The sequence below is a fragment of the Phasianus colchicus genome, chromosome 24 (genome assembly GCF_987193195.1).
Source record: "Phasianus colchicus chromosome 24, bPhaCol1.hap1.1, whole genome shotgun sequence".
Taxonomy (NCBI): Eukaryota; Metazoa; Chordata; class Aves; order Galliformes; family Phasianidae; genus Phasianus; species Phasianus colchicus.
This window is the reverse complement of record NC_143459.1, coordinates 1,466,037-1,488,007: the sequence shown is the minus strand read 5'-3', so window position 1 is coordinate 1,488,007 and position 21,971 is coordinate 1,466,037. Positions and strand designations below refer to the sequence as shown.

General features: G+C 53.7%; 1 protein-coding gene across 3 annotated transcripts; it reads left to right on the top strand.

Annotated features, from left to right (window-relative positions):
* Positions 1-1,227: 1,227 nt before the first annotated feature.
* On the top strand, positions 1,228-21,971 carry NKAIN1 (sodium/potassium transporting ATPase interacting 1). 3 transcript variants are annotated; one of them, XM_090123983.1, is made up of 8 exons: positions 1,228-1,308; positions 1,449-1,659; positions 15,043-15,180; positions 15,323-15,403; positions 17,188-17,385; positions 17,633-17,693; positions 19,054-19,135; positions 20,170-21,971. In XM_090123983.1, exons 2-8 carry the CDS (start codon positions 1,606-1,608, stop codon positions 20,177-20,179), a joined length of 624 nt encoding a protein of 207 aa, XP_089980109.1. In that variant the 5' UTR covers positions 1,228-1,308; positions 1,449-1,605; the 3' UTR covers positions 20,180-21,971. The 3 variants fall into 3 exon arrangements, with proteins under 3 accessions (XP_089980109.1, XP_089980111.1, XP_089980110.1); XM_090123985.1 differs by lacking the exon at positions 1,228-1,308 and adding an exon at positions 1,789-2,358 and having other exon boundaries at positions 1,376-1,659; XM_090123984.1 differs by lacking the exon at positions 1,228-1,308 and adding an exon at positions 1,789-2,363 and having other exon boundaries at positions 1,376-1,659.

Genomic DNA, 21,971 nt, shown 5'->3' with positions numbered 1-21,971 from the left:
AAGCTGCAGGTCTCCTACAAACCCCATCCTTTGGCCATGCCTGGACCTCCCAGAACATTCATGGGGGCAAATGCCAGCACACAGCACCGGGGCAGGGGGAATTCCCACTGCAGGATGACAGAACACCTCCAGGAGTGGCGGATCCAGCAGGGCTGGTGAATGGGGATGTGTGCTCAGGCAAACATTGAAAGGGCTGGCTTGGATCGTGGACCTGCACCCACATCCAAATGCATCTGCAAGACTGTGGCCCATCAGATCCAGAGCTGAGCAGTTCTGGTGCCAAAATACGCGCAGTTTCAATAGATGCTATGTTGTAAAAATCAAGGCTGAAGAAAATAAACGCATGGAACTGTAAAGCAGTGAACTATTCCCAAGTCCTTCTGCTGGGTGGCACTTCAGGGAAAGATTTCCAAAGCTCTGGAAAAGCACAATCCAAATATTCTTTGGCAGTTTTGCACTCCCCGCTCCCCCAGGTGTGCTGTGGAGAGAGAACAAAGGTGGGCAGGGTTGGTGGCAGCTGGGGCCGAACTGTGCCAGCCCCGTGTGCCCCCACCTTCCTGCTCAAACCTCCCAGATAGGAACCTGCTGAGAGCAGAGGCCCAAAGCCAGGTGGCTGGGTGCTGGACGGGGGTCACTCCCAGCCCTGGGGAGCTGTGCATGCTCTGCACGGTGGGTTGCAAGGCTGTGTTTGTCCTCCCTGCAAACCCAGGTGCTGCCCTGGCACGGTCACCCCAGGGGAGGTGGCTGTGGGGTCCCTGCGCTCAGACTGCAGGCACCACCCACCCACAGCCCACAAGGACGGCAGGGTGGGGAGAAACGGGGTGGGGGGGGCAGCACTTCCTCAGCCCTTTACAAAACCGCCAACAAAAGCGAAGTAAAATAATAATAATAATAAAAAAATCTACAATTGGAAAAGCACCAAATACCGATGCTAACGAACAGCAGCCGCGCCTTACCGCTGCTTGTGGGAGGCGGCCCCTCTCCCGGCTTCCCCCGTACCGCCAGGAAACCGCGAAGGGCTCACAGCGGGCGCGGCGTGCCCGGCCGCACCGCACCGCACCGCACCGCACCGCACCGCACCGCACCGCACCGCACCGCACCGCCCCCTGCCCGGCCCCGCCGCCCGCCGGGCCCCGCTGGGAGCGCGGCCGGCCCTTATTCCGCTGGTCGCCGCCCGCCCTGCCCGCCGCGCCCCCGACCCCACCCCGCCGCCTCCTCCCCGCCCGCCCCCGGGGCTGTGCGGGAGAGACAATAGAGGGGCAGGGCGGGTTCGGCGCAAAACTGCGCGCCCCGGGGATGGATGGCGAGGTGTGCGCGGCCCCGGGGGCCCTGCGCCCGGAGATGGGAATGTAGCGGGCCGGGGGGGGAGTGGGGCTCGGGGGAGGAAGGCGGGGAAGGGGGGCGATGCCCCTTGCTGAGCGCAGCCCGCCTCTGTGCTAACCCGGCAGGATGCGGGAGGCGGCGGGGCTGGGAAGAAAGTAGCGGGGCTGGAGAGCGGGGCATGGCCGTGTTGCCCCCCTGAAGCTCCCCGGGCGGCTGCTGAGGAGCCGGAGGAAGGAGACGCGCGGCCACGGCGGGGAAATCCGCGGCTCCGGCTGGGAAACCATGGGGAGATGCAACGGGAGATGCACGCTGGTTGGATTCTGCTGCCTGCAGCTGGTAAGGCGAGGGGCCGCGCGCCCAGCAGCATGCCGGGCGGTGCTTTGTGCGGGTGACCTTGCTGGGGATGCTTCAGCGCGACCCCCACCCACCCCCCAGTTTTTATTATTATTATTATTTTCAACGCAGAGATAAAAGAAACGCGACCCTCATCGCTCGCTGGAGTTGCAGAAGCGAGATGGGGTTGAAGCGGCTCCCGGCGCTGTCGGTGCCTGGGGACGCGGCTCGGGCAGGTGCGAGCTTTGTCTCCGGCTGCGAGCTCTTCGCTCGGAGGGCGGTTTGCAGGGGTGCTGCTTTGGGTCCCTGCATCAGCCGCGGTGAAACTTGGAGCCGCAACGGCACTTTGCAAACTCCGCACCGAGCGGCACCGCTCCGCCGGCAGGCAGAGGGAGAGCGGGTTTGGTACAGCCGGGCTCTATTGGCAATAATCGCGTGCCGCGCTTCCGCCGCCCACGGATCCATCTTCATCACGCTGCTGACAGAGGGCCGGGCGAAGGGAGCGCGTTCCGATCTAACATGCAGCCAGCGAGGTTGCAATTAATTATCCAAGCGCTTCCCCGCTTCGTTAAACCCTGCGGCCGAGCGGCGCCCCTGGACGTGCCTCGTCAGCAGCGGCAGCGATGGGCGCGGAGGGAATCGCCGGAATGCTGCCGTGACTCCCCGTGGCTTTGAGCTGCCCGTCTGCCCGTGGATGTGTCGGTGAGGTCCGTGCTCTCCGCTCCCGTTCATTCGGATAAAAGCGATGGGTGTTTCCCTGTGTGCAGGACTTCCCCGGTTTTCGGCCACTTTTTTTTTTTTTTCCATTGGTCAACTCAAACAAAGTCTTGCTGGCATCGTCCTGCAGGGAGCTATCGCAGCGCTGAACAGAGAGGTGATTTGGGTTTCTTTTCAGGAAAGAAACGAAATCAGTGCTAGCTCCCGGGCTGGCAGGGCAGCTTCTGCGTGTGGCTCTGCTCAGCCTCCAGTGGGTCTGGACGGAGATTCGGTGATTAGGAGGTGAAGTGAAATCAAAACTCTCTTGTTATGCCGTCCCCAACCATTCAGGTTGCTTATTGCTGTAGCAGCAGGTCGGCTCGGAGCAGAGAATTGGCTCTGCTGGGCTGGGCTGTGGGTTTTGCTGCTGCCCTCTGTGATGCTCATCATTGTCGGGGGGATTTCTCTTTATGCTAAGATGAAAGCTGTTGAGCTGGCTGGATGAGAAGCCAACCTGACTTGCCCTTCACCACCAGCAGCACGCGGGAGCTGTGAGCTGCTCCTCTTGTTCACCCTGAAACCTAATGATGGTGAGCAGAGGTACAGCCCCACTGCCTCACTCTGCTCCCGAGGCACTCCAAAGGGTTTTGTCGTTCTTTGTTTCTCTCCTTTTCCTTTAATTGGGTGGGAAAGGAAAGTTGGGTTGCTGCCTCCTGCCTGGCTGAGCCTGCTGGAGCTTGCCCAAGTAGTAGTGTGCCATGCCATGCTGTGCCGTGCTGTGCTGTGCCATGCCGTGCCGTGCTGTGCCATCTGATGCCATGCCATGCTGTGCCGTGCCATCCAATGCTCTGCCATCCAATGCCATGCCATACGATGCTCTCCCATATGATGCCATGCCATCCAGTGCCATGCCACATGATGCTGTGCCATAAAATGCCATGCCATGCTGTGCCATGCCATGCTGCATCTGGTACCACCTCCAGCACAGTGACAGCCGCGGACGGCCGCCAGCATCTTTTGTCCTCGCCTGGTTCCCGTCGTTCCCGTGCTCGAGGACAGTGTGAAGCCAATGGGACCGGGGCTGCCCCCACCACCAGGAATGGGGGAAAAGGAGCCCGGGCTGAACTCTGAATGTGGGTTTTCAATTACACAATTAAATGCACAATTAGGTATAATTACCAGCGCTCAGAAGCCGCGACTGTTCGTAATAGGCATGTAATCTACTGCAGTCACTGTTTATACTGCTCAGCTCCTCTCCCTAATGATTATGGAAAGCTTTCACATTTGCATGGTTGCCATGGTAATTGGGTTTGGGGCTGACAGTGGCATCACGGATGGAGGGCCCCATCCCCACGGCTCCGCGTGCCCCTTCCCCACGTGCTGGCACAGTGGGTGCACCTCCATGGGATGCTGCAATGGACTGGAGATGCTGCAGAGCAGCAGGTGCTGCTGGGGTGGGGATGGGGCTGCTGCATGGGCAGCACTAAGGGATCCAGGGCTGTGTGTGTGTGTGTCAGAGGTCCACATGTGTCTGGGTGGGTGTCACCCAGGTCAGCTTGTCACCAAGCCGTGGCCATCCCAGATGGGGATGATGGGTTGGGGTGGCATCGTGGCACAGCAAAACGCCTGCATGTGTGAACATCGTGGGCCATGCACACGTGTGCCTTCATTATTCATACAAAGAGCCACGCTGACAGTTTGCCATAAAGGTTTATGGGTGTGCGTTTGGGAAGGAGTGGTGTTACGGCTCTCAATTAAAACCACTATTAAAGTGCAGGATGTCTGAATGTGCAGGGCGAGCTGACGCACACCCAGGAGCATTAATGGGGCTCTACATCATTAACGATGCTCTGCAACAAAGCTGTGAGCAATGGGAAGCATTCAGAGGGCTGAAAACATGTACTGGGGGGGTGAGGTGGGGAAGCAATGCCTGGGGTGAACCAGGAGCCACAATGTGGTCTGCAGTGCGAGTGATGTCCCCAGAAATGAGCTTTGTCCAACAGAACAGCTTGGCCGGGCTCCTGACTGTGGTGTTTGTTTGCAAACTCCCAACTGTGCCTTTGGGTGAACTCTGGGCAGGAAGATAATCACTGCTTGGGTTGTAACCCCTCGCATCGTGCCTAATTGGTGTCATTTGGGATGGAAATCCTTTTTTTTAATTTCCAACAGTCACCAGTGTGGCAAAGAGATGTTTTGGGGGGTGGCATGTCCCAGTGGTGGGGATGATCACCCATGGAAGGGGATGGGCTGGAGACCGACACTGCTGCTTCCCATCATTATCCCCTGTGATGGGGACATGGTCTCCTCTTGACTGGGTGTTCTCTCCAAGGCCTGCAGCATAGGAAGAACCCAGAGGGGTTGATGGTTGAGAAGGAAGAAGGATTTGGGGATCAAATGGTCCAAAACTCATTGCACTGAGATTTGTTGTGACCACGAGATGAGAAAGTTGCTGGGAAAAAAACAGAGCCTATGGGATATTTATAGGAAATGAGGATGGCCATCAGTCAAGCAACATCCCATCCATGGTCAGCACTTTCATCCAGTTTCAACAACAGGTGCCAATGCAGCAGAGAGCAGTGGGTTTTGGGCACTGGAAGAATGCTGGGCTTAGGCACTGGGATATCAGCATCATCCCAGCTCTGTGCCAATGGTCTGTGGTGGGAAATAGGGCTGGAGAAGGGCTCTGTGATCCCACAGCCATCCATGGGAGAAGAATCCTGCCAGCATTGCCTCCTTTCATGTGCACCCATGGGTGCTGCAGCCATCACTGTGTACCAGTGCTGCAGAGACCTCCTAATGGAGGTCTTTTCCTCTGCTTGAAAGCGACGATTCATTTCAATTTCCAAAATATGCATGTAACGGCCTGGAAAAATGGAAAGGAAAAGTTGGCACAGAGCAGCCCAATCATATTTGAACAGGACATTAAACCCTGAGTGCTTTATTAATAAGATTAATAACCACTCCGATGTCATTGGCTGGGAAATTTCACACATTTTTGCTTTTCCCTCAGTCTCAGAAGGAGGGGAGTGAGAAAATGGCAAGTGCCCATCAGCCTGCATCCAGACACAAGGTGCAGTGATGCAGGATGGGGATGCAGGACGTGGGATGTGGGAGCCTTTGAGATCACATATTTTGCCTTATAATTCATGCTGTGGGCATTTTGTGCCACCGTTTCTCCCAATAACAGGCTGTGTCACAGTGCCTCCTCATCCTCACTGCCCACTCTGGATCTCATTCCAGCAGAGGACACAGCCACCGTGCCTGGCTGGGTCACTGTCACACACATGGGACACCAAGCTCTGAGTGCTTGGCTCTTAGGCTAATTGCCATGATTAGGGGTAATTAGTGCTCTGGGCCAGTTTGGTCTCTTCAATCAATATCACTGTGGGCACAGCAGTGGTGGCAGAGCTGGGTGGGAGCAGAGGATGCTCAGGCAACACTGTGAGGAGCACCGGGGTCATGGGGATGAGGAAGTCTCCTGTCTGCTTTCCAGTTCTGTGCTGTAATGGCTCAGATTGATGATGGTCCTCAGCTGTTGCTTGTAAATGTCATGCTGAGAGTCCTTGTCCCATCCCCTGCAATCCCCTGAGGCCGAGCACATGTCCTCCCTTCCTCCTGCATGGAAATAAATGGCCAGGAGTGAGGACAGGCTGCAATGGCCCCATGGTGTCAGCCGTGTGGGGCTCAGCCTGCGTCCTTGAACCACTTCCCTGAGTGCCTTGATTCCCTTCCCTTCCCTTCCCTTCCCTTCCCTTCCCTTCCCTTCCCTTCCCTTCCCTTCCCTTCCCTTCCCTTCCCTTCCCTTCCCTTCCCTTCCCTTCCCTTCCCTTCCCTTCCCTTCCCTTCCCTTCCCTTCCCTTCCCTTCCCTTCCCTGTCCCCGCCTCCCCTCCCCAACCCTTATTCCCTTCCCACTTTCCCTTCCTCTTTCCACTTTCCCCTTTCCTAAATTGAGGCCCTGAACAAAGCACTGTGTGTATTGGCAAGCTCCGGGCAGACAAAGCCAACACAGCCCTGCCTACCCCATAATTAGCACTGCTGTCATTAATGGGACCCAAGGAGGAGGAGCAGGGTGCTGCTGGGTGCTGTGGGGATGGCCCCATTGCCCACCATTGGGAACCCATACGGGACCCCAGCAGGTGGTGGAAACATCAGTCATATGGCCACACCATCTGTGTCAGTTTTCCCCCAGAATTATGTACAGAAATCAGTACCTCCTGCAGATGCACCAAAAAGGATTTGGGGCAGAAGCACACGCATCGTGTGCAGGAGTTCCCATGTGGTTTTTGGGAAAAGAAACTGTTTTTCTGGGCAAAAATCCACCCCTCTGTGACCTCTCAAGGTGGGCCTGACCTCAGGTGCCCACATCCCCATTGGTGTCTCCTGCAGGGTTTGGGCTGTGGGTCGGTCGGTGTCATGCCAGCCTAATTCAATGGGCATGAAGAGAGGAATCACCACTTAATAAAAGCAATTTTTATGGATGTTTAAGAAGTCTCTAATGAGCTCCCATCCACCGCAGCTGCTAATCGCTGTGTTTAATAATGTGCTGGTGGTCACAGCGCACGGCGAAGGCGCCTTATTAAATCCTCGCCGTGATGAATGGGGAAGGTGGCAGCGTGCTTAACAGCGATTGTTATTTTGCTAACGTGCAGCAATTGCTGCAAATATGAAGGCTTCCAGTTCTATTAGGGCTGCACATCCATACCCGTGTGCCTGTGTGTTTCCAGCCCTCGTTTCTAGCCAATAATCCTGTTGGCACGGGGAGATGGGGCTGGAGCTGTTGGGTTTTCTTTACTATTAATAAATAATGAGCAGCACTAATGAGGTCCCACACAGCTTTGCTCTTAGAGCACCCCAAAAACCCACTGCAGTTTCTTGGGGAGTTCTGGACCTTTGCATTGCTGCTTCCCACCCGTTGCTGCTTTACATTCATCACAGGGGAAGATTGATGGGGACACCGCTCCCTGCCGGGCCCATCCATCTCCTGCTGACAATAACTCACTGTTAATACCTGCATATGAAACACGTAACCACCACCACTCCCCCGTGTAAGTGGCTCAAATTAGGGCCTTGAGAAATTAGGGTGAGTGGCCGAGGTGGTGGCACCAAGTAGGTGGGAGAAGGAGATCCTAAAGGTTGGACGTTAGAGGAGGGGTGGGTGGATGAGCGATGGGCCTTCACCCCAATGGAAAGAGTGGTGTTTTTGGATGGGTTTCTGTTTCAGGGTGTGTCAGGACTCTCAGTGATGCTTTGAGTGATGCTGGGTGTGTGTGTGTTTTAATGCTAAAAATTGGCTAAGGAACTGGGATGGGATGGGATGGGATGGGATGGGATGGGATGAGATGAGATGAGATGAGATGAGATGAGATGAGATGAGATGAGATGAGATGAGATGAGATGAGATGAGATGAGATGAGATGAGATGGGACAGGATGGGATAAGAGAATGGGATGGGACATAGGATGAGATGGATATGATAAGGTTGGGATGGGATGGGACAGAATGGAATGGGATGGGATGGGATTAGGATAGGATGGGATTTGATGGGATGGGGTGAGATGGGTATGATAAGGTTGGGATGGGATGGAATGGAGTAGAGTGGAATGGGGCAGAATGGGATGGGATGGGATGGAATGGGACTGGACGGGACGGGATGAGATGGGATGGGACGGGATAGGATGGGATGGGATGGGACGGGACGGGATGGGATGGGATGGGATGGGATGGGATGGGATGGGATGGGATGGGACTGGACAGGATGAGATGGGATGGGATGGGATGGGATGGGGTGGGATGGGGTGGGATGGGATGGGATGAGGGCACATCCCTCCTCTTTGTGGCTGCCCTGCCTTTCCCTTACACCAAATATTTGGGAGCCCTGCGTGGCTTTACCTCCCCAGAGCCAGCGGTGGCTGCTCCTTTGGCGGCAGTGTTGCTCCTGGGATATTTCTGCTCCTGCTTCATTAGCGCGGCTGTTACCAGGCAGATTCCTCACCCGATCCTCTCTGCTGCCTGCAGGTCGTGGGAGGAGGGACTGCTGGTTTCCATAGCAATACGGTTGGCTTTAATCAGTATTTATTTCCTGGGAGAATTGATTACGAAAGGTGTCACTAAATAAGTCAGTAAATTGGATTTTTTTCCCCTCTCTCTTTTTGCCCCTCTATCGCATTTTATTAACAGCGTCTTTGAGTCGCTGTTTGAGATCCAGGGGAAATTACCTCTTGCTTCTTGCAGATGTTGGACTAAAGAACTTAAACAGGAGAATTAGCATTGAAATTGCCTGTGGCTTAATCCCTGTCCAAACGGGGCCGCTTATGGGGAGCTGGAGCCAGCAGACAGAGCTTGCATTGCATGGGCAGAGGTGTCCCTGCCCCATCGTCACCCAACACCACCATGTTGGTTTGGGATGTGGGACGTGGCTCCTCTCAGCATCCCCAGAGTCCCCACTAAATGGAAAAAGCCTCTGTGCACTTCCCTGTTTAGTAGGACTTTTTTTTTTTTTTTTTTTTTTTTTTTTTTTTTTTAGTGTTTTTTCGCTTCATTTTAATTAATTCTCAGCTTCTGAGTGTCCATGCTGCTAATGTGCTTTCTGCTGCGAGTCTTCAGCTTAATCACGAGCTGTGGCTCATTGTGTCTAATTGAGGCGCTTGATTAATCACAATTTTATTTATCCAAAAGCCTGTTTGTTGGAAGCTGGTGTTTGCAGTAAGGCATTTGACAACATTTCAGTGCCTTGATCCTTGAGCATCACAGCTTGGTGCTGGTGCCATGGGTCTGGTGTCACTGCCATGTGACAGCATCCTGGGGACATCTCCTGAGTCCTTGTGCAGGGCTGGGGCAGCAGATAGATTGGTGGGATGGGATGGATGAAATAGGATGGAGAGATGGGATGGGATGGGATGGGATGGGATGGGATGGGATGGGATGGGATGGGATGGGATGGGATGGGATGGGATGGGATGGGATGGGATGGGATGGGATGGATAGATGAGTTAGGATGTATGGGATGGATAGGATAGATGGATTATGTGGGATGGGACAAGGAAGAATTAGATGGATAGATGAAATGGGAAGAACAGGATGGATAGAATGGGTAGATGAGGTGGGAGGGACAGGTGAGATGGGATAGAATAGGATGGGATGGGATGGGATGAAGTGGGATGGATGGACAGCAGGCTCCCTTTGTTCACACTCCATGCCAGATTCCAGGTTGGATGCAGTGAGGGTCTGTGCAGCCCCTTCAGTGCTCACCTCTATTTCCAGATGGATTTGCTTAGACTTGCAGCTTGACTTTTGATGTTTGTGGCTATCTGGCAGTGTGACTCAACTCTGTACTTGGGTCGTGCTGTAGCTCTGGGAATGTCATTTGTCACCCTGCTTCTCTGCAAACACTCCTGGGTGCAGTGCTGAGCAGGGAAGGGCTGAACCCATTTCCCAGGTGGATAAATTGAGGCACAGCAGCACCAGTGCAGGACTGCCCCTTTTCTCACATCCCTGTGCTGTTCCTCCCCAGGAGCCCAGGGCCACTCCTGTGCTCTTCCCAGTGGGGAATTTTTTGAGGTCATTCTGGGGGAACAATTAAAGCAACACAATCTGTGCCTGTTGGAGGGAGTCTATCTGCAGGAAGGTGTAAATTCAGAGGCAACTTATGATGGGAAAGTATAGGAATGAATCACTTTGCTTTCCTTGTCTTTCTGTCAGCGGTGGTAAAAAAAAGCCCACAGCCTTATCTCAGCCTTATCGCTCCGGTTCAGCATTTATGTAACAGTAAAAATAATAGATGCAATATCACATCTCCAGCCTGTTCTCTGTATAAATGGTACTGGGATGTGTTTGGAGCCTCTGTAGGAGGTGGCTACCACCATCAGCTGTGGAGGGTTCCAGAAGAGTTCCAACAAATCATCATGGGTGGGATGGGGATGTTTGGGACCCACAGTGACCCCTTGTTTATGTTGTAGGATTCTCCATAGGTCCCATCTTGGCTCACCCCAAGGAACCACGTCCATTTGGGGACCCAGATTTGGGATATTCAGCATGAGGTGCTCATCCTCCTACTGGACACCTCCTATTCTCTGCCTCAGTTTCCCTTCCCCAGGGGCAGCCTTGGGAAGGGTCTGCGGATCCCAGGGCTGTTGGACACAAAGGCAGATTTGGGAAGGAACCAGGGGGTCCCCAGACTGTTGAACATGTGGGTGGATTTGGGAAGGGACCAGGGGGGCTGGAAATTGCACTGGGATGGGGCTGATTCTTGGGTGGGCGCACCCATGGGTGCTTGGGTTGCATCCTGCCCACACGCCGGGCTCCTGGGGCTCAGCGTCTAGACAGCTGGGGCTGCTGCCATGTTCCCATGGCAACGCAGCGGGATGCGGCGCCTGGCAAAATTAAATAAATAACAGAGCAGAAAAAAGGGTTGGCAAAAGACAGCAAAGGCTGGCCAAAGGACGTGGGGGCTCAGCGGGTGATGGGAAGCCCCGGGGAGACCCCACACCCCTTCATGTGTCCTCATATTTTCATCCCATTGGGTTTTCCTAAGGATGCCAAGCTGGAAGTGAAGGGATTTGAGGACAGAAAAATCTCAGTGAGGGCTTTGCTGGGGTAACAAAGCCTGTGCCTCCATCCTGGGGCACATCCTGCCCGTGGGGCAGCTCAGCCCTGCCCATGTGTGGGAGTGTGGCGATGGCTCCTTTAATTTATTTTCATCTGTGCCACCTCCTGCAATTTTGCAAAAGATTTTGCAAGTTGGAAGTAGGTCAAGAACTTGTTTCCAAGTCATTAAATGAAATCCCTGGGTTCACAGCGGTATTTGCACCTCGTTAATAGTCAATTCGCTCACTTGCCGTTAATTTAAATAGCAGCCAATTTCCCTAAGTGGAGATGTGCAGCTCCTGGGTGCAGGTGCTTGCGAAGCTCAGGGCATCCAGTGCAGGGTGCTGTGCTCCAGGGCAGGATCCAGCCCAGGCTCCATCCCCACTGTCATGTCCCACCCCTAAGGGGAGGGAAAGAATAGCCATTCATCTTTCCCTTCCTCCCTTCATCCCCTCCTCCACCCCTCCATTGCTCTCTCCATCTATCTTTCTATCGCTCCGCCCTTCCCTTCCTCCATCCTTTCCTCCTTTTGTCCATCCATCCATCCATCCATCCTTCCATCCCTGCATTTCTTTCTCCATCCTTCCTCTATCTATCCTTCCATCCTTCCCTTTCTCAATCCCTTTCTCCCTCCATCCCTCCATCCTTCTATCCCTCCATGTCTCCCTCCATCTCTCCCTCCACCCATCAATCCATTGGTCCCACATGCCCTATTACCCTCAGCACTACCCTCCTGGAGCCACAGTGCCACCACCTTCCCAGGTGGCTCAGACAAATGTCCTCTCCCTCAGGACACCCCACAGATCCTGCCCCACATTTCTGACCATTGAGTTTCCCACTGGACCCCAGGATTTCTTATAAAACCTCCCAGAAATGGTGCATTTCTGGCAGCAAGGAGCCCCGGCTGTGAGAGCTCAGCAGGAGCTGCACTCGCAGCATCTTTGGCCTCAGCAGAAGGGAATCCGCGATGGAAAAAAATCTATTCAAACGCAGCTAAATGAAAGTAAATCCCTGGTGAGCCGGCGGCATATGGTGTTCAGAAGGAAATAGCCTGGCTGAAGGATAATGGCTCATCGGGGGGCATGGATCCACGCTCAGCTCCTGCCACGCTGTGGGGCTGGGCAGGGATTTGTGCTGGCGTGCAGCTGCTGTGGCATCAAGCAGGGCTGCATTCTGCTCCACCGTCTGCTCAGTCACTGCTGCAGCCCCAGAGTTGGGCTGTGCATCAGTACCTGGCCAAACACTGCTTTGGAATCATCAGTCCTCAGTGCTAGATTGAGGTTAGGCATCTCCTGCAGCGTTGCCCTTTTGGGGTTTCGCCCCTCTGCTCTCTTTCTCCCTGCAGACTCCATGCTGTGGGGACCACCTGTAGGGATGTGGGATGAGATGTGGGCACCACCCCACCCCCTGAGTCCTCCTGGAGAGTCTAACCTTGGGTTCTCTCCAGGGGTCCACCACCAGTCTTGGAGTCCATGGAGTGATGGAAGGACTCAGCATCCTTCACTGGTCCCAGGGGCAGGGCTGGAGCCTTGTGCCTGGTGGGACTACAGCCATGCTGGGGAGACAAATGCCAGCAGCAAGGACCAGTGAGGTCCCTTCTTCACCTTCAGCCGTGCCCAGTTGGTATGGGATGCTGTACTAGGATGCAGTACCTGGATGCCGTAACAGGATGCCATACCAGGGTTGGATGGGATGCCATTCTAGGTTGTCGTATTGAGATGCAAATACTGGGATGCAGTACTGAGTTGCTACCAAGATGCTGTTTTCATGGGATGCTGTACTGGGATGCAGTACCAGGATGCAGTACTGGGATTCTGTACCAGGATGCCATAGTTGGGTACCATACTAAGATGACATACTGGGATGCTGTGGAATCCTGCTCCAGATCTGGGGACTTTTATCTACCAGAAATACCAAGCAAGGGACCAGGATGGGATTCAGACAGTTGGAAAATGGAAGCAAGGGATTTTCCCCCTCCCCACCTCCACAATCACCATTCTGTTGCTGCTGCTTCCCCAGGGAAGTCTCTGGGCTCTGCTGCTCTGACATTCAGAGCCAGGAGGAAGCCTTCCCGTTGCACTTCACAGGGTTTTAACAAAGCCCTGCCAGCAGGTGAAGAGAGCATCTTCTTCCTGATATTTCCCAGAGGGGTAAAGCAAAGATTGGAAGAGATTTCATTTGAGAGGAAGGCAATGCTTGGGTCCCCCAAGTGCCATGGGGACAAGTGGCACTGGGATGTCCCCCCGCCTGCTTTGCCCCATGGGAGAGCTTGGGGATTTGTTCAGGTGGGGGTGGCCAAAATCATGGCCCGGAATTCAGGGGTATTGATAGAGATCCAGGGAGAGCAGCTGTGATGCTTTTTGGGGTGTCCACACTCATCCCTCTCACTGGCCCCATGGGGATGCTCAGGAGGGAGAGGGACAGAGGGACTGTCCCCCCAGCTCCCCTGTGGCCAAGGGGAGGGGGCGAGGAGCCCCCAGCCCTGCTGTGTTTTTTCAGCATGGTAGCTCGCTCCTGTCTCTCTCTACTGGTTAATTATCGAGGCTTTGGGGGCTGTGATAATATATTTATGCATCTGTGTCAGCAAACATGTCAGCCCCATCGCAGCTGAGGCGTGAGGATGGAGCGCGGGGGGGTTGGGGTCTGCAGCCACTGCATGTTGTCTCCCACATCCCGGGAGGCTCAGCCCCATTTCCCTCTGCTCTTCATGCTTTTTCTGCGTGGGGCAGAAAATCACCCCATAGCTGCTGCCACCACCCCACAAATCCACCAGATTTATTCAATGCTGCTGCAAGTGCAAGGCTGGGAAAACTGCCCCAAATGTTGGCATAGGGCGTAGTGAAGTGACTATGGGGCATAGTGTGATGGCCAACGGGTGACGTGGGGACAGCAGTGATGGGAACCTTCTTTCCACTCAAATTTGGTGTCAGCAGCATTACATAAAATGCATTTTGCTCCAGCCCTGCCTCCTCTCCCCATGTGCTGGTGGAACCTGGCCGCTTCCATTCCACGCTCCCAGTGAAATCGCTGTGTTTCAATTAGCAGGACTCTGGCACACATCCGTGCCTGGCTAATTGCTATGATTTGCTGCAAAGGGAACTTTGGGGCTGATCGATGAACTAGAGAGTGTTTAATTAAGAGGGAGCCCTAAAACTCGTTGCATTGATCAGCTGCAGGATTATCTTAATTAGCAGTGGGCTGGTGCATGGCAGCTTTGCCCCACGCCCCCAATAGCATCACTTATGGTTGTGATGGGCGATGGGGTGCCAACGGGGTGCTATTAGCACAGGAAATTGGGGCCTGGCTCCGTGGGATGCTCTTGGATGCTCTTTCCATCTCCTGTTGGTATCCAGCAAGTAGGGGTCCTGCTCAGCAGCTCCGTCACCAGCCACCAGATCGATGGATGGCTATAAAACCCCGAGCGCCACGCTCCTTGTATCATTTATTATTTACATTCCTCGATTTAAAAGATTTACAGCCCAGTTGTAAGTATTTCCAAAGGCTGTTTCCTTAGAGAGTTTAAATAGCGCGGGAGTGAATTAAGGCTTAATGCAAACAGCCTGGCCCGAGGGGCTGCGCGGGCTCCGTGCTCACTCTGTGTCGCGTGTGATGGAGATGGGAGGGCTTTGCTCTGCCGGCTGAAATCTCCATTAATTAGAGCTCTCGCTAAACCAACTCAATGAGCTGTAATGTGAACGATGCTTTATGGATGGGGAAATGGGCCCAACAGACCTAGTACGAGCCCACTGCCCTCCTGCCAGCAGTCAGCCACAGCCAGGGCCCTAAAGGATCCGATGCCCTAAAAGGAGGGCATTGCACAGAGCTCAGGCCCAGGGGGTGATGCTCAGTGGGGAAACTGAGGCACACAGGGGATGGGCTCACAGCTCTGTGCTGCACTTCCTCCATTGTTGGGCAGGAGTGTTCCCAGTAACTCTCATGATGTATTCGCCCACCGCCGGCCAATGAATCATGCAGACATTTCAGTCTATTGTAACTTATTGTCCATGGGATTTCTCATTAATTACGCGATACTCTTTGCCTTTAATGTCCACAGAGCTGCCGCGGTGACTGATCCCCGTGCTGTCCCCTCCTTTGTTCTTTCCCAGATCGCGGCGCTGGAGCGGCAGATCTTTGATTTCCTGGGCTATCAGTGGGCGCCCATCCTAGCCAATTTTTTACACATCATGGCTGTCATCCTGGGCATCTTCGGGACCATCCAGTACAGATCCAAATACCTCATCATGGTAGGTATTGCTGGGCCACGGTCACTGTGCAGTGCCAGGTGTCCCAGATCCCTGCTATGAGGTTGCTGGGGGCTGGGAAGTGGGCTGGCAGCAGGATGCTCGTGGTGCTGGCGCAGCACTGATCGGCTGCTCTCTCTGACAGTACGCGGTGTGGCTGGTGCTGTGGGTCGGCTGGAACGCCTTCATCATCTGCTTCTACCTGGAGGTTGGGCACTTGTCGCAGGTAACCACAGGCTTCCACAGCACAGCCAGGCACTGCTGCCTCTTTGCCTTCCCTTCCCTTCCCTTCCCTTCCCTTCCCTTCCCTTCCCTTCCCTTCCCTTCCCTTCCCTTCCCTTCCCTTCCCTTCCCTTCCCTTCCCTTCCCTTCCCTTCCCTTCCCTTCCCTTCCCTTCCCTTCCCTTCCCTTCCCTTCCCTTCCCTTCCCTTCCCTTCCCTTCCCTTCCCTTCCCTTCCCTCTCCATCCCTCCCTATCCATCTCTTCTGTTCAGTCCTATCCTTTTCATCACAACCTTTCCATTCCATTCCTTTCATCCAGTTCCATCTCTTCCATCCCATCTTTCCCCATCCCATCCCATTCCATCCTTCCTTTCTCTTCCATCCCAACCCTTCTCTTCTATCCCATCCTTTCTCTTCCATCTTCTTTCCTTCCCCCCCACCCATTCAAAACTTTCAATTCGTTCCACCCAACCCTTTCATCCCATTCCTTCTGTCCCTCTCCATCCCTTCCATCTCTCCCCTTTCTTTTTTTTTCTGCCCCACCCCAATCCTTCCATTCCATTCTTTTCATTCAATTCCATTCCTCCCCATTACATCCCTTCAATTCCTTCCTTCCCCATCCCATCCCTTTGCTTTCATCCCATCCCTTCTCATCTCATGCCTTTTATTCTGTCCTATTCCATCCTTCTCATTCTTTCATCTCTTTCATCCCATTCCTCTTCATCTCGTGCCTTCTGTTCCATCCTATCCCATTCCATCCTTCCCACTCTTTCCATCTCTTCCATTCAATCCCTTCCCATTCATCTAATTGTTCCCCATCTCATTTCTTCTCTTTCATTCTATCCATCCCCACCTCTTCTTGTCATGTAACTTCACATGGGACAGGCTGATGGATGGCACTGGGTACAGCAATGGGTAGGAAAAGCAACACAGTGGTGTGGTGGAGGCAGAGTTTCAAGAGCTCCAAATTAATGAGGCTGATGAGCTGGGAATTTCAGGGCACTCATTAATCACCTGCTGGCACTTAGCACTGTCTGGCTTTATGGATGGTGTAAATTGGGCAACACAATTTCTGAATGCAGTGAGGAGATCAAGCAGAGAAAGCTCTTCATCTCTCTGCTTGCATTGTGCTGTGAGTTCCCACTTTCCCAGGGGTCCCTGGGGGTTTTCTGGGGTCTGTGTCTGCTCTAGGGAAAACGACTGAAGGATATCCTGGAGACCCTGAGCTCCAGGGATACACAAGGAGGTACAGGTCTGGAGATACCAAAGGTTGCTGGAAATACTGCAGGGCACTCAGCCCAAACCTGATTTGTTATATTATGGCTCTTACATGAAAAGAGTGTTGTGATGTAGTTGTGTTGTCATGAAGTGTGTCAGTGTTGTCATGAAGTGTAGTGGAGACATCTGCATGAAAGCGAACCCCCATTGTTTGGCTTTAGGAACTCAAACCCTCCATGAGCCCAAGCCCCATGCTCCTGTTTGCATTAAATTTCAGCCCAGCACTGTGCATGCCCGCTGCTGGGATGTGTGTCCGTAGCCCCAGTGAACGCTGGGGAGGTCACGGGCTGTAGAGATGAGTGGTTAATTGGGTACTCTTCATTAACACATCCACCAGTGCTGACCTGTCCTTGGTGCTGGTGGGGGAAGCGCAGTGTCGGTGTGGCTTTGCAGTAGGGATGGTGCTTGTGGAGCATCCTTGGGATGGAAAAAACCATTTTTTGTCTACATCTTTATGAGCCTGGATGGGATCCCCGGATCCAAGGTCGGTGCCTCTGCTCCCCTCCTGCAGGACCGAGACTTTATCATGACCTTCAATACCTCCCTGCACCGCTCGTGGTGGATGGAGAACGGGCCGGGCTGCCTGGTGACGCCGGTGCTCAACTCCCGGCTGGCGCTCGAGGATCACCACGTCATCACAGTCAGCGGCTGCCTGCTGGACTACCAATACATCGAGGTGCTCAGCAGTGCTGCACAGATCTTCCTGGCGGTAAGGGACTGCTGGGGTGTCCCACTGCCTTGACATGACATATCTCAGTGCGTGGGTTGCATTGTTGGGTCATGGGTGGCATTGGCTTTGCTTGGGTGCTTTGGAAGAGGAGCAAACAGAGCACATATGAGGTCCCCGTGTATGCTTGCTTCCCCAAAATGTGGCTTCATCCCATCCTCATCATTGGTCTCCTCATGGTGCTGCTTGCTCCCATAACAGCCTCTCCCTGCCCGCTTTTATTTTGCAGCTCTTCGGCTTCGTCTACGCCTGCTATGTCAGCAAAGTGTTTCTGGAGGAAGAAGACAGCTGTGAGTGCCTTTGCTATTAGTCACAGGGCGAGCTGTAGTGCTGCAAATCCATCCCAGATAACATAGGGCAAGGGCAGCTCTGGGCTAGGGTAGGAGAAAGGATCACTTCTTTGGGATTTGGCCCCATTTTTCCCTTCTCAAGGAGGCAGCTGTGCAGCTTTGGGATGTGATGTGCCACCCCATGCCACCAGCAGTCCCTGTAGCACACCCCTTGGGTGCTGTAGGGTGGCAGCAGTCACAGCCTTGGGGTGTGAAATGGGACCAGTGTCTCCCAATGGGGTTTCACTCATCATTGGATGGAGCCTCCCCCCATCCACAATGCTCCCTGAGCAGGGGCAGAAGGGAAAAATTAAGTGAAAACGCAGGCTAATTTTTCTGCACTCTACATTGCGCTTTGACAATAATCACTGCACCCACCCATACAGAAGGTCTAAGTACCCCAACAGCAATTAAACAGGCAGTTATGGCTGCAGCCATCCTCCACATTAAATGCTCATCTGCCATTAATTAATTCATGCCAGCTGGCAGCCCAAGCAGCCGAGCAGAGGTAGTGAAGTGCTGCAGCTTCCAACATTGCAAAGGCACTGAGAAGCACTCAGCATCCCCCCTTGTCTTGGGAAGAATGCATCTGGGTTGACAATGGATGCATGGTCCTTTGGTGGTTCTGGATCCCAGCACAGCACTGGGGACAGCCCAGGGGAGCTGTGGGATCCCAGACCAGGCTCAGCATCCCTACGTCTGGCTTTAGTAGCTCTGTGTCCAATTTTAGCATCCCTGGGACCACTCTCAGAATCCCTAGGTCTGGTTTTAGCATCTGTAGGTCTGGTTTTAGCATCCCTGGGACCACTCTCAGCATCCCTACGTCCAATTTCAGCATTCCTGGGACCAGGCTCAGCATCCCCTGGATCAGTCTCAGCATCCCTAGGACCAGACTGACACCCCTAGGAATGGTCTCAGCATCCTCAGGGCGTGTTCTCCCCACCGCTGCCTCTGTATCCACTGTAGCGGAAAGGAAAAATCTCCGTGTGAAATTGGACACTGCCTGTTGTAATAACTTGCTTATGGAGACGGGGATCTGGTGAAGGGTTTATCTGCCCGCGCTGTCTTTGAAGCGTGTTTGCATTCCAGGCGGTTGTGCGACACTCCAACAAATTCAGGCATTCAATACACTTTTAATATTCATGCTGCTGTAGCCAAGATTCGAATGCATCTTTTTAATGGAATATCTTATTAGATTTGGAAATGGATGGGTGCCGTCAAGATGGAGAGCTGGCTGAATATTATGTCAGCTTCACGGGGGGGTCGGGGGGCAGCCCTTTGTGCCTTCCTTGCTCACCCTGCTGCTCTCCTCTCTCCCCAGTTGATTTCATCGGTGGGTTTGATTCCTATGGTTACCAGGCGCCGCAGAAGACGTCGCACCTACAGCTACAGCCACTGTACACGTGAGTCCATCCGGGGATGCTGTGGGAGCCCCATAAGGCCACTGAACCCAAAGGATCTGGGGCTGTGTGGCTGCTCGGCCCCATTGGAGAGGAGTTTTTGGGTGGTTCTGTCACACTGAGCCGTGGCTGATAAGCGCCGGTGGCTTCTCTCCTCTCCCTGCCCATTAAGCTTAACTAGATAAACGCTCAAACGAGATAAGGCTGCAAAATCTAAAGGGATTAGCCTCATTTGGGCTTTGCTGGTTGCCAACAATTAATTATATTTTAAGACTTGTATGCAAATTCAAGGGCATGCCATGCAATTATGTATGCAAAGAGGGGATTGTGGGGAAACAAATGCATCCAGAATAATACCAGCACCCACTAAACTGGGAGTCTGCATGGCTCCTGTTCCCCTGCAGCCCATCATCTGGGGGCATGGTGTCCCCTGCATGGTTCCTGCAACAGTGATGATTGCTCAGGTTTGCCTTTGTGGGGCAAATAGAGCTCAGTAGGATTCCCTTTGCAGTGGTTGGGGTGGGAGAAATTGGGGAGAAAGGGTTAATTTGAAGATGAATCCATCCTGCCCACAGCCTGTGAAACTGAAGCTTCCCTGGCAGTTCCCAATTAGCTGTAATTGGATTAAAGCCGGGCGTGTGGGAGGGCTTCCACCCAGAGGAAGAAGGAGGATGTGCACGTCTCACACCATGGCCCACCCAGCGTGGCACTGTTTCCCCACGTCCCCACATCCCTGTGTTCCCACTGTGGGTTCTGGGTGGGCACTGAGCCCTCAGTGCCCCACAGGAAGCTGGGGAGAGGGGCAGCCTCAATAGGGAACCTCATGCCACCCTGAAGGAACATGGCCCGATCTGTCCCATGCTGCTTTGTCTTATTTTTGGTTGTGAAATGAGGGTGATGTGCAGCCCAGCAGATGCCTGTCCCCACAGATGGGTGCTTGTGGCCATCACTCCTTGCCCCCTCACTCTACATCAGAGGGGACAGATGGGGACACACAGGGACCAGCCCTGATTTCAGCTCTTCCTTTCACTCCTCAGGTCTGGGTAACTCCGTGCCCTGAATCCACCCTGGCCAGCGTGGGACTGGACCCCTCGGAGCCCCCTGTCCCCAACTCGATGCCATTGCCACTTTTGGGAGACAGGGACAGCACCAAGCCGCCTCCCTCTGTTCTCCTCTCGCACCCCAAAAATGAAGTTGAGTTGGGCATGGTCACGTCCAAGGGCTCCATCATCTGGTTGGCTTCCAGTGCAAGGCTACCATGGCCAGGTTATCTCCAGTTCACCTGCAAAAGACCCAAGGAAACTCTCAGTACTGTGCTCGAGCCCCAGGATGGGCCAGCACAGTAGGGATGCAGCGAAGACATGGGGATGCAGCAGGACGTGGGGACGTGGTGGGGATGTGGGCTCGGTCACTGGACACTTTTCTTCTGTTTCTCAGACTTGGTTTTTAATTTGAGCAGCGTGTCTTCTTCCTGTGAGCTGGGCGGAATGAAGCACAGAGGGAATTTGGGACAAAACCCAGCCTGTTTGGAGCAACTCAGGCCTGTGGGGGATAACTGCAGCTTGGTGGGGTTGACACACCTGTGGCATCATTGGAGAACATTCTAAAGCGCCAGATTTGGAGTCGGGATGGCACAAAGAAGGGGTTTTGTTCCTAGAAAGCCCCCACTGTCTTACCAGGGGACCGGAGCTGTGCTGCTCATTGTCCCCACACCGCAGGACCAGCACCCCACAGCCACCCCACATTTTGGGATTCCATCCCCACCATCGGAACTCTTCAATTTGGCAATACTGACGCTGCTCTCAACGCAGCCCTTTCAGGCTGTTTTAATTAATATAATGAATGTTTTAGGTTGGTTTTTATTTTATTCTATTCTATTTTAATTTGAAGTGCCTGAGTACACTTTTGTTGAGCATCAGCCCCACTCCTCACACCTTCTTCCTCCTCCTCCTCCCAAGGCCGTGTTGTGCCTTCAGCGAAGGCTGGCAGTGCCCACTGCCTCCCTTGGGCTTCTGGGGGTAAATCCATTCTTTCTGAATGGCCCAAATGGGGGCATTCATTTTGGCAGAAAAAAAAAAAAAATGGTGAGTGATGAGTTGGGAGATGGGAATGGTTTTGGTGGGAGGTGAGGTGTGAGCTCCTGGGGTGTGGTTGCAAATGATATCCATGGAAAATGAAGAGTTGGGAATACGAAGTGTTGGAACAACCTGCAAACAAACTTCACTTCAAGAAGTTGTGGGTCAGCGATGTACTCTGGGTTCATTCTCCTTTTTCCCAGCCTGCAGCACAGAGGTGAGTTGGGGTCAACCCTAGACCTCCTATGATTTGTCCCCAGATGTCCCTGTTCCCTGGACACCTTTGGCTACGAATGGGGGCTGCTCCAGCTCTGCCTCCCCAGGGCTGCTCCTCCAGGATGGGCTCTTCCAGCAACCCCAGAGCAGATTTTCCCTTCCCACCAAGTGCCAAAGGATGGAGCCCAACAGGAAATGCTGCCCAATCCCATATCCTCAGGTGGGCTACATCCCTCCACCATCACCACCAACTCACCCCAGCCTGAGCAGGAGCTTTGCAGGCAATAATTCTGAGCCCTTTTCCCCCCCCATCTCTGAGAAATAAAGCGATTTCCAGGCAGCAGAGCCCGCGTCCAGCATCGACCCCATCCACCTGTCCCCAGAACCACATCCCAGTGCTGGTGACCCTGGGGGACAGCAGAGGGGCAGAGGGCACGGTCCCGCTGTCGCCGGTGCTCTGTGATCTTTTTTCTGTTGGCTTGTTTTTTTATAAGACCGTCTTTGTAACGTGAACCGAGGATTTCTTTTCTATTCTGTAATTATAAAAG

Coding starts and splice junctions, on each gene's coding strand:
- NKAIN1 (XM_090123983.1), top strand. CDS start 1,606: ATGGGGAGATGCAACGGGAGATGCACGCTGGTTGGATTCTGCTGCCTG. Junction 15,404..17,187: donor AGGTTGGGCACTTGTCGCAG/GTAACCACAGGC, acceptor CCCCTCCTGCAG/GACCGAGACTTTATCATGAC. Junction 17,386..17,632: donor CTGCACAGATCTTCCTGGCG/GTAAGGGACTGC, acceptor TTTATTTTGCAG/CTCTTCGGCTTCGTCTACGC.